This window comes from Planococcus citri, chromosome 4 (genome assembly GCF_950023065.1).
Source record: "Planococcus citri chromosome 4, ihPlaCitr1.1, whole genome shotgun sequence".
NCBI lineage: Eukaryota > Metazoa > Arthropoda > Insecta > Hemiptera > Pseudococcidae > Planococcus > Planococcus citri.
The window spans coordinates 53,910,328-53,923,449 of record NC_088680.1 but is presented as its reverse complement, the minus strand read 5'-3'; the positions used below and the strand labels follow the sequence as shown (position 1 = coordinate 53,923,449).

The window sequence follows — 13,122 nt, the reverse complement described above, 5'->3', positions numbered from 1 at the left end:
TACAGAGTGATTCTTGTCAAATTACCAGTAATTTTACAGAAATTACTAGTTACTTACGAAAAGTTGCTGGTAATCGAGTGAGACCTGAAATGTATTAACATACCTAATATTACGAGTAGCTGGAATCAGAATTTGTTTTTTCATCAATTTATACAATTTTTGAACCATTTTGATGCGTTATTCACTTCTGAGTATTAGAAGAATTCAAGAAACGAATTGTGAAAATTCCAAATATTTGATTTGGAACTCTCGAATAGACTGCTTAAAAAATTAAAAAATTAATTTGAAACAGTGTGGATTTTTCAGAGTGATCAAATTCATGTAACGAATCGTATATCCCAAAGGTTTTTCAATTGCGTCTAATAACACGTAGCCCGAGTGTGTCTGTAACGTTGAAATTTATAGACATCTACTCGACCAACGACGCCAAAAAAAAGCGAAATTCATTCGTATCGAGGTTTATGTCGAAGCGACGTCGATTTTATTATCGCTTTTTTTATTTTTTTTACTCTTGCCGACGGCTTCATAGACACAGACTAGACGTAACGGTAATTCGTTGGCGAATACGAGAAGGAAATGAAGGTCAATGCGTAATAACGGTAAATACCCAGCACCAATGTGCGTTTTGTAATGAAAGTAAATTTGTTTAGTGGTTTATTTAATGTACATAAACATAATATAAGACGGTGTTACACCTTTATGCTGGTATTGCTGGTGTAAGTGCCATGTAGAGGAGATATCATTAAGAAAGAGGTAAAATAGGCTGAGGAATTAGTGAAATGATAAAATTTTCGTACCTACGAAATTTCTCACATACTATGTACTCGTACCTTTGTGTTATGGACGATGAAAGACAGCAAATGGAAATGGTTTACTGCAAACCAAGAAGGCAAGAACACAATAGGAAAGAACTTGAGAGAGCCAAGAGTCTTTATACGTGTATCTTGAAATCTCAGCACAACTGAACAATGCAGGTTTTAGTTTTATATAAATTATGAAATTCAAATTCGTTGACAAGGTACTCGAATAAGGTGAGTGAACAATGAGTACCTCTCTCTCTCAAGTCGCTGGTCATTATGCACTGCACTTATAGGTAAAAATCTTGAATTTTTTCCTTTCCTGCTCAAAAATAAATAATCATCGAAGGTACATGAGTGAGTGAGTGAGGTTAGCGTTCGTAACAGTTTCGGATTAGTGGACCGTTAAAAGAACCTGGAACCGGTTCTTGAGGTAGCCCACCCATGCATATAAGTGTTGAAATATAATTTCAAAATGTTAACAATATACTATTCAGACTTTCAGTATGCACTAGAGCCAAGGTACCCACAATAATAAGGCAGGTAGGGGACGATTTTTCTTGAGGTAAATCAAATACTATAAACTCGAATGAGGGGAATCGGAGCTATTAAAATTTCTCGTTTACCAATGCTCGTTCAAAGCTGGATCTATAAAGTTTACGAGTCCTATACCGATGTGGAAGTGGTAGATTGAGTGCTATAGGGGGAATTTTATATTTCGGCATTTTCGATCGTAAAAAAAAAATACGGACAAATGCGAAGCTTGTAAAAATACTCGTATAGTTGCTGAGTGGTGGTAAGATTATAACTAGCTTTGCCAGATATGTTATTCTCGTATAGTTTGTTCGATCCACGAGCTAAAAGTAGGTACTCATATAAAGTGCTTCTGCTGAGGATTTTTTTTGTTAGTTGAAAAAAAATGAACTGCTAAAATTTTGGTACGATTTGCGCCACGTTAACTGAAGAAGATAGGGTTGAATTTCGTTTATGACAAGGTTAACTCTCAATATCAACGTTCCTCGTATTCGAAAATACAAATGTTGGGTATAAGGGTCGAAGCTGGAGCATGAGAAAAATGTGTTTATTGTTGTGAGTACCTTGAGGTGGACTTTTGAACTCTTTATTTTTCAAAATGTTACTGCCTTGCTCCAATTTTGGTGTTGAAAAGTCCGTTTTGAAAATTTTTGAGATGGTTTTTAGACTTAGAAAATCGTGTGAGCTTCTGTGCCTCGGAATCCAGCATTCAGAAATTGATTGAATTGACATTAAAAATAATTCGAAATTGTGAAGAAATTGATGAAATCCCAAAATTCATCCAAAAATTGTGGAAAATAATAATTGGTCGGATAATAGGAAAAGTTTCATGAAATACAGTAAAAATGTGAAGAAATTACTTGGAATTGTCGAGAAATTTGTAAAATCGACTTAGAAAGGTTAAAAATTGAAAAAAAGTGATGATATGCAAAAATATGAAATTAATTGCTTGAAATTGCCAAAAAAATTAGTGAAATTGACTTATAAATGGTTGAAAATCGAGAAAAAAGTGATAAAATGGTAAAATTGATCCGAAAATGGTTGAAAATCACGAAAAATTCTCTTAATTTAAACAATAAAATTTTAATTTTGAATTGATTCGTTCGCGAACGATTCTCTCAGACACAGCGAATCATTCGAGAACGACTGAATCTTTTGGAATTTTAATCAAATGGTACATTACAAGACAAAATTGAACATTATTCCATCTACCAATAAGAATTGTGAATGATTCGGTCGCGAACGAATTGCTCATATGAGAAAAATTGTTCAAATGAACGAATGAATCACTGAAAAATGAAATTAGAAATGGATGACATGACAAAATTTTCTAGGTTTAATTCTATTATCAAAAACTGGACCCAATTCGTTCGCGAACGATTCGCTCAGGCATGAGAAATCGTTCGTGAACGAATGAATCAGTGAAAAATCAAATTGGGGATAGCAATAGATGACATGAGAAAATTTGATAATTTTGATTTTATTATCAAAAGCTGTACTTGATTCGTTCGCGAACGATTCGCTCAGATAAGAAAAATCGTTCGCGAACGAATGAATCACTGAAAAATCAAATATGGAATAGCGTTAGACGACATGATGAAATTTGATAATTTTGATTTTATGATCAAAAGCTGCACTCAATTCGTTCGCGAACGATTCGCTCAGGTATGAGAAATCGTTCACGAACGAATGAATCAGTGAAAAATCAAATTGTGGATAGCAATGAACGACATGAGAAAATTTGATAATTTTGATTTTATTATCAAAGGCTGTACTTAATTCGTTTGCGAACGAATGAATCACTGAAAAATCAAATAGGGGATGATAGCGTTAGACGACATGATGAAATTCGATAATTTTGATTTTATCATCAAAAGCTGTGTATTCAATTCGTTCGCGAACGATTCGCTCTAATGAGAAAAATCGTTCGCGAACGAATAAATCTCTGAAAAATCAAACTACAGGTAGATGATATGACAGAATTTGACAGTTTTGATTTCATCATCAAACACTGGGTTCAATTCGTTCGCGAATGATTCGCTCAGAATCGACGGATCATTTCAGAACGACCGAATCACTTGGAAATCAAATCCAGTGAAAGAGAACATGGCAAAATTTGATCTTTTCTAATCCGTCTATAAGAGTTGAAAATGATTTGTTCGTGAATAATTTACTCAGGATGAGTCAGGGGTAAAAAAAATCGTTCGCTAATGATTGGCTGATTGAATCACCAATCAATCAAATGAGGCAATGGGTACCATAACGAAATTTTTCTTCATTTACGAATAGATGAGCAAATTATTTACAGAGAAAAATTACAATTTTTGAATGTTACATTCACAAGAAGAGATTTCCATTTCTACCAAACCACTCATCCTAATGGTTTTCTTATAAAATTGAATCAACCCAGGGATAGTTCTGAAAAAATTTTGAAATTTTTTTTTTCAAGATCAGGAATCAGGATCATTTCATATTTTCTAGAAATGTGTGCTGTGCAGTGTGCGTGTGAGAGGTTGAGGGAACACGCTATTCAATTCAATTCTTTTTTCATCTGGAGAATTTCTGCAACTGATAGCTTATAGAGAGGGTGGAAATAAAATGGAATTTGTGTTACCGAAATCGTCAGCTGTGCGGTATTCGGTACTTGGCAATACTTCCGCATCGACGACGGTGAATTGTTTATATTTTGCTTTCGTTGTGAAAACGCGATTCGCGTCCCTGAACTCTGATATTATTTTGACCTTGGTGTGAAATATTACTCTCTCGGAACGTCGTCGTCGTCGTCGTCGTCAGTACACACTATACGTAAGTAGTGGAAGTGCAGCACACATGTACGAGGTAGATATTAGGTAAACGTGTATACTGTATGGCGATGGCGTGTGTGTGTCTGTGTCAGTGTCATGAGTAGTCATACAGTCAGCACTGTCGATGTCGGTGAGTCGGTGCATGGTTTCTGGTGGTCGTCGTCGATGGCATGGCACATCGCATCGTCACCAGACTGAAAGTTCAAAGAGTGGTCAACGACTGTAGGAGGACGCGCTCCAACGACGTCGTCGTGTTTGGTCGGCGGCTACAGAGAGTGTCGGAGGATAAACGCGAACGCTATGACGCCGCCTTCCGTTACTACTATTACGACTATCGCGGCGACTTGGACTCGCGAGTATCGCGGACGCCGCCACCATCACCGCCGCCGTCTTGTAGTGTGCGTTAAACGGTGCCACGCGCTCTGCCCGCTTACCCTTTCCGTTCCACCGCACGCCGCCGTGGCCATTGTTCCCACGACGCGTGCGTACACCAACGTTACGTGCTTTTCATACGTTATAGGCTGTAATCTCCTTACGTTGCCATCGCTGTTTGCGGTAATTTTTGTCGTTTTGAATGAATATTAAAATGAAACAATGTTGCCAAACGCATCCTCCACTACGTACTATGTGTTCTTTTTCTATATTGTAGTAAATGGAACTCGCACGTACGTGTTTTTCGCGATAACAGCGTACTACGCTTCTTGAAAAATAGAAAAAACGTACTCTCGATGGCTATTTCGTACCCATAGTAGAACGTGGAGCTAATCTGATCATCGTCAGCGTATGCTGACTCATGCAGTTTTTCCATTTTCCAAAGCACACTTCCTGAGATGACGACGGTAACGGTGGCTTCGGAGTTGGTAGTTTTATATACCCGCAACCGAATGGATTTACTCAGCTATTCAGCCATTCTGTTCGTAACTTTCCGAGTAGAACGAACCGAAATCGCTCGCCGGAACGATAGCTTTATGTATATTTGTGCTCGGCGAAACCAAAACTACCAAGCTTTTCTTGCTCGAAAATTCATATTACAAAGCAAAAGCACCCTTCTGTTTCTATTTTTAATACACCTTTGTTTTTCGTTCTCATTTACGTAATTTATGAATCCATCCAGTTAGCTGGTATGCTCAATGACGCACTTTCAGTATTTCCATTCGCAGCTAAACGAACCCAAAACCGAAAAAAAATTGCACCTGACGAATTTTTTTCGCTGATTTGCCTAATAAGAGTGCGCGTATATACCCGCTGAAGGCAAAAAAACTCGAAATTTCAATATCTACATATGTATGCGAGGGAATTGCAAAAAAAATTCTGGATCCGCGTGACGTTCTAGATTCTATAATTCCTGTTACATATGTATTTTGGAGGTTTTTTTCCATACCAGGTTGCGTTCGTTCGTTGAATTTTTTATGAGAATTGTTTTCTCAATATTTTTACATAAAATATTCTTATTTTTTTGCCAAAAATTAAACTGATTATCGCGCCTTATTCGATATTTTCGAAATGATTAAGCGATTCGAATTGCTAACGCGTGATTTGAATAAATTAATTATAATATTATAAAGGGGAGAAAAAGATAAATATTCACTAGCTCAGCATATGGCGAAGAAATCCGGTTTACAGCTGGGATTAGTTTTCAAAAGAAGCAGATCTGTTCTCGAATAATCGCCTATATTTCATTTTTTAGCTTTTAGGAAAGATGGATGAAAAATGTACGTACTGGTTTTTAAGCTGGATACGAATTTAGTTTTATAAATTTCTTGATATTTTTTGATGTGGGGTTTATTAGTCAATTTTTAGAAATATTAGCGAAGGAAAAAATGGTAGAATATTCCAACTTATCGATATAAAATGTCAAATATCACCTCATCAAACTTTTAAAATGACCAAAAATCAAAAAAGTTTTTTTTTGGAACGTCAATGCGCCAGCATATAAAATTGCTTATTTTTTGGTATGGTAACGCTACAAAAATAACCAAAAATTGAAAAACTTTTTTTTGGAACGTCAATGCGCCATCTCATAAAGTGGCTCAATTTTTTTGAAATTTCACAAAAAATACCAAGTTGAAATTTTTTGGAACCCGAATTTGTGTAGTGGCACAAAAGTAACACAAACAGTTTTTTTTGGAACGTTAATGCGCCAGCCTCCAAAAAATCGAAAATCTTTTTTTTGGAACGTCAATGTGCCACTTTATAAAGCAGCTCAATTTTTTGAAATTTCACGAAAAATACCAAGTTGAAATTTTTTGGAACGCAAATGCTCCAGCATAATTTTTTTTGTAATGTCAATGTGCCGAAATATGCAGTGATGCGGTGTATTGTTGAGCTCAAATTTTTCAACGATTCGAGTTTTCATTTCGCTTCTCTTCTCCCCCCCCCCTCCTTGTAGAAAAAAAGGAAAAGAGAAAGAAGTGACATTTCTCGATTTTTATAATGAATTTTTGGGGGAAAAAAATAATAACAACAAGTCGATCACAGTTGATTTTTGAGGAAACGTCAACTCTTTCTAAATTGCTTAAATCTGTAAAATACTGATTGGCTCGATACTTTGGATGGAAGGAATCAATTGGGAGGGGGGATACTTTTCATCTCGACTGTTGAAATTGGAAAATGATGGCAAAGAACAGTTTCTCTGATTTTTACCTTCCTCTTATCCTCTTTCTATTCTTTCTCAAAGTATTGTTGAGACTGAGTAGGCTCATTTTGAAGCTAAAATTTGTAAGAAATTTGTTCACCCTTCTCCTTTTTCATCCACCAAATTTCAAATCCGATTACGATCATTATTGCTACCTTTTTCCATCGTTCGAATCTACAATCGTTTCTAATTGCAAACCTTTGATGTTTTTTATTTCGTGTATATTGATTCTACGAGTGCTGAGTATGTACAAATACGATTCTCTCGAGAATATATTCTCGTTCTCTATAAAAATATCGTCCAAATAACGATTCGCTCGTTTGTGGTTCTCGAATCGAATCTCGAGTATCTATCGTATGTGATTAAGGATACTCGATGTTCGAGTTCATGTTTGTTTTTTGGTCTTTTTTAATTTCCTAGCCGAGTATCTCCAAGTGGTGGAAAAAAAGAGAGAGCGGAAAGGTACATAAAAAATAGAAAAAGAAGTAATAATACCAAAAGCACTTTTGGAGCAGATCTTACGTACCTATAGGTATAGGTAGGTACAGCTGTGTAATAAATGGTAGAGTAGAATATCGTACGGAGGTATTTCGTGCCGCACGAATTTACCAACGATGAAATCCATTGTCTGGTCGGTGTTTGCTCGATTCGTCATAGTGATTTTTATAAGACTTGATTGGAACTTGATATTTCTTTTGAGAATGTATAATTGTGTATCGAGAGAAGGTAAAAAGTGTGTAGTACACGGAACGTATTAAGGTGTTAAATTAAACGAAATTACTTCGTTTAGAAACCTATATATGCAGTATTATATGTATCGGATGCTGTATTGGAGGGGATCAGGGGAGAGGGAACATTGTAAATACTACAAGAATATACATACATGAATAAAAATAACCCACGTGAGAAAGAAGGTTGAAAAAAAAAGATGAAAAAAATTTCCAACGAATAGATATTTTTGTTGAACGGTATAAATAGCTAGTGTAACACATTCGACTGGAATTTTTCTATATTTTTTTCAAACCTCTGTGTCGGATCGAATGCGATTTTTTCCTACACGAGAAACTTTGGCTGAAATTTTTGACAATGGTTTGGAAACGTCGTGGTGGTTTGAAAACACAGTGCACAACCGCGGTCGTAAAAAAATATACGTACTGGAGAGTGGTTTTACGTTCGGCGTATCGATTTTCGCCCTGTATATAGTGGAACCTGCCATGCCGCGTGTGTAAGGCTATACGAAGCCGGCAATATTAGGATGAGAGAGTAAATAATTTGGCGAATTTATTATTTCGACTAAAAATTTATTCTTTTTTAGCATGAAAGTTGGCCGGGGTTTCGTGCCGAATGCCGCGCTCATAGTGCTGTTCGATATAGCAGCGTACTTAACCTATTTATTGTGCTGGCCAAAAGAGTAAAAGACCACCAAGTGTAGGCACCTAGTTGCTCGCTGTATAACTTGGCCACACTTTTTGGCTGAAATTTTCATTCTGATTGTACGGTGATGTGAATTCGTTGGAGGAAATTTAGTGAAATCGAGTCGTTGAACTCGTACTTGTGGGTTTTTTCTTCTCGTGTTTGTCGATATAGCAGGAAAATGTAGTATAGGTGAGAGAGAAGATATCGATGTGGAATATAAAACGAAAACGTAGTCTCTCGACGGTGGAAGAATTAGCAATACATTAGAATATTTATGCCGTTGGAACGAGCTTCGTTAAAGATCAAAAGAATTTTTCGCATTTGAAATTGTTACTAACGTGTTAGAACGCAAGGTGAATTGGGGTACGCTCATTAAGATGTACTGTTGCGAAATTGCATTTAAATACGAGGTTTGGTATAGCTTTAAAATTTGTTTCTACGGTACATGGTACAACATATATAAAGGTATAGAGGTACTAGGTTCTGTTCGTATTCAAAATACCTACCTACCTATGTATAGAACTAGAAAAATATATTGGACGCAGTGATGTAAAAAAATAAGTAAACGGACAGGTAGCTATTGTAAGGTATTTTGTTGCTTATATTTATGTATCTTTTGTTGAATTTATATTGTATGGTTTTCGTTCCAGGTGTAAAATTACATCGGTTACCTGCAGCTGTGACACTAAAGATATTTTCTGGTGTCGTCATGTCGTCGCTTTGGCTCTGTATCGTATTAGAAACGCTGATGCGGTCTGTTTGCGTGTGCCTATTTCAGGTAAATATGATCTTTCTATTGTTTTGCTTTAATTTGCAGAATGTGCGAAATATAATAAAGTACAAGGCAGGATATGAATATGAGTGTGGAAAAAAAATGCAACGATTCGTGCAGTCTTTTCGTATCCTTTCCTTTGAAAAACGTCATTGGTCAATATGAAAACCAAAATAATGTCATTGTAGGAATTCTACTGGATTTTTCCATGTTTTTAAACGTCTTTGACATAGCAATTTTATTTATTTTGCAAAAATTACCAGTAATTTATGTATAAACCAGTGGCGATTTTCAGGGGGAAGTTAGGGAAGTCAGACTTCCCCTAAAATTTCTCTCAAAATTCTGTTTTTCTCTTCTCTCATAATAATTTTACAATTTTTTTTTAAAAATAAAAAAAATGCTCGAATTATTTACAAATACAATTGTAAGTTTTTCTTTGCCCAAAAAATTTTGATTCGAAAACACGAACGTTCAAAGTACGGCAAATTAAAGAAAACCTCCATGGCAAAGCACGTGAGTTGGAATTTTACCGCGACAGCGCCGTGGCAAAAACGTAAGTGACGCGCTAGACTGGAGGAATTATTTTATATTTTGAAGTCAGACTGAGTAAAACCAGTTCGGACTGCCGTTCCAACCATCGTTGCCATGGTAACGTAGGGTAAAGAACGCGCGTTTGTATGCTTGGTGTGTGTGTAATAGTACATGTAATACACACGCGCGCTAGTGAAGTCAGGGTGCAGATTTGGCTTGATGACTTCCAGTCGATTCTCTTTTCTATTTTCTTGGATTGTTTTTGCATCAACTCGATGTAAAGGATGGCGATTTGATGAGTTATGATACGATATTGTTACCTATAGATACTTATATGCAGGTGTCATGCCCAATTGCCCATGTGAGCTGAATTTTTTTCAAGTGTAAAAAATTACGAAAAATGATCATTTTGTTCAATATTGCTGACTTCCCTACATTTTTTCCTCCAGAATCGCCACTGGTATAAACCATTATAAAAAAATTACTTGCGATTCAGCAACTCACCAAAAATTATCAAAAAGCTTAAAATTACTGGTAATTTTCAAAAAATGTACAAAAAAACACTAAATATTGCTAGCAGTTTACCAAAAATGACAGCAATAGGTACATAACTCATATAAAATACCGGTAATTTACCCGAAATTACAAGTAATTTAACCAAAATAGCCAGAAACTTTTTGAAAATGATCAGATTTACCTAAAATGAAGTGGTTTACCAAGAATTTTCAGAAATTGATCAAAATGTCCCAGAAATTCATAAAAAGGTGACCGGTAGTTTACAAAAATTATCGGTAATCCACCAAAAATTTCTAGCACTTTACAAAAAATGACCAGCAATTTTTCCACATTTGATTGGAAATTATTAAAAAAATTGGCAATTTATCAAAAATTACTGCTTAGTGTTAACTTTTCAAAAATTTTCCAATTTTACCAGAAATTATCTCTAATTTACCAAAGTGAACCATTTACCAAAAATTATCAGTATTTTCAACTGAAATGTGTAGTTTTCCAAAAGTTAATGGTAATTCTCCAAAAATTACCGACAATTTACGTGAGATGACCCGTAATTGACTTGTGTAATGCTATATCTTCAATAAAATTATTATATTATTATAATGACCGGTCATTTACCCAAAAATTACCATTAATTTATCAAAAATTCAGTAATTTATCATAAGTTACCAATTTTTTATTTTAAAACTTACAAGTTGTTTACCAAAAAATTTCCTGGCAATTTACAACAAAAAATTACTGATAATTTGCCAAAAAATACAAGCATTTTAACCAAAAGTTACAAACATTTTAACCAAAAATTACAAGTAGATAATTTACCAAAAATTACTGGTAATTCACCACTAAAAATTACTGGTAATTTATCACCAAAAATTATTGGTAATTCATCACCAAAAATTACTGGGAATTTACCATCAGAAATTACTTATAATTTACCCAAAACTTACAAGTTTTATATCCAAAAATTTCCTGGTAATTTACCAAAAATCACTGGTAATTTACCACTAAAAATTACTGGTAAAAATTACTGGTAAATTACCAATAATTACTGGTAATTTACCAAAAAATTACTGGTAATTTACCAAAAATTACTGGTAATTTACCAAAAATTACTGGTAATTTACCAAAAATTACTGGTAATTTACCAAAAATTACTGGTAATTTACCAAAAATTACTGGTAATTTACCAAAAATTACTGGTAATTTACCACCAAAAGTTACTTGTAATTTACTGAAAGTTACTTGTAATTTACTGAAAATTACTGGTAATTTACCAAAAATTACAAGCATTTTTACCAAAAGTTACAATTTACAAGTAGATAATTTACCAAAAATTACTGGTAATTTACCTCAAAATTACTGGTAATTTACTAAAAATTAATGAAATTTACCAAAATTATCAAAATTACAAGTAGTATTGAAAAAAAAACATGGAACTATGTCCGTCTCAAGTTTGTCAATTATGTAGTTACTTGACTCATTTCAAACTTTTAAAAATGGCTTAATAACATTTTGTCAGTCTTTTGAAAACGTGAAAAAATTTTGGTGAGCTCCTGAAATAAATGTCAGACTTTTCAATTTTTCGAAAATTCACTCGACCAATTCCAACAAAAAGAGTTTTGTGACAAAATGTGAACCTTACTGACGCTTAAAAACCAGCCAACATTTATTTTCCCATTTCTCACCCTTCTCATCGACCCATTCAAAAACCCCGTCAAGTTTCCTCTAGGCTAGGCTCTAATCTATGATCAATGGCTCAAAGTCAAACCAAGCTACCTCGTGTTTTTCAAAAATTACCAAAATAATTCGTATTCGCTCACCTTGATTCGACTTCAACGCTACGAACCGCGGGTAATAAGTCAAACAAAATATTCAAAACGAAAACCCAACAACAGAACAAGCCATATGCAAAATTTCGAGCGAAATGAATTCGCGTTAATTTCAACATTTTCGTATATTTTATATTACGTACACATTATGCAAAAGAGTCAGAAAGAGAGCCCGCAGAGTTGAAAGAAGTGAGGCAAAAAAATGTACAAATTTCCAACAATGGACGTTCATTAAGTAAAAATTTGTATTTGAATGAAAATTTTATGTACGTCAAGTAGACTCGTGTATAAAGTAAAGATATAGGCGTAGCGTGTTTTGAGGTTTTTTTTTCCTTCAACGAGATGTCCATAGATAATGTATAGGTTTCAAAATACGTATACCAGCATACACGGAAAGAGGCTAGAGCTTTAGCGTGGCTGTGTGGTACACATGTAGTAGATAGATACATTATTCACGTATATATAGGAGTAACGTATGTATAATATGCGCCAGAATGCCAGCCAGATGGAAGTTGAAAAAATGACCAAGTCGTGGGAATTTCTGGCGTAGAATAATTGTGGTCTGAGATGAGTGATTGGGCTAACCGGTTTAGAATTGTACGATGACTAAGCCACTATAAAGATGAAAAATGTTAAAATGAGATGATACTGTTCTTTTTTTTTTTACTTCAGTATGAAATTATCTCAGAATGTGGAATCGTCTTTTGTACGTACGTTTCAACGGCGCTGGCTGCAGGTTTTGAAATTCCCAATCTATATATTTTTTGAGCCAAATGAGATGAAAATTTTTTTTTAGTTGGTTGTTAAACTGGTTGAGTAATTTAGGTTTTATAGTGGTAGACATTCTGTGAATGGCTGGCCGTGCGTATTGTCGCCGCGTATACGCGTTGAAATAAAACCAGCAACGCACAAAGAATAGAACTCCTGGCCTAAACCACAAAGCGAACCGAACCTAAAGCCAAAAAGCCTGAACGAGAACGAATCCATTTTGATATAACGACCTCGTATAACCCATTAATCACGGCCTCCTCGTCAAACTGATCGCATTCAAGTTACCTTCTACCTATTTGAAATAATGTACCTTGGTATCGCCTTTTTATTCGGCTCGGTGTTTTTTTTATCCTCCACTTCAGCTTAGAGACTTCAGTCGACGTGAAATTTCGTTTTACTCGGTTCAACCAGCCAATGAAAATTTTCACATCGGGTATCCGCGTATAAGTTGCGAAACCTTGATGATGCACAATTACTATAGTTTGACTTTGTGTATACAGAGCGTTTTGTATGAAACGGA

General features: G+C 35.0%; 1 protein-coding gene across 1 annotated transcript in view; it reads left to right on the top strand.

Moving 5' to 3' along the window:
• Positions 1-13,122, top strand: part of LOC135844089 (zinc finger SWIM domain-containing protein 5-like) — a 124,603-nt gene that overhangs the window by 81,549 nt on the left and 29,932 nt on the right. Inside the window, exon 3 of the mRNA XM_065362197.1 lies at positions 8,837-8,964. Coding sequence (XP_065218269.1) covers positions 8,837-8,964 — 128 coding nt within the window. The remainder of the gene's footprint in view (positions 1-8,836; positions 8,965-13,122) is intronic.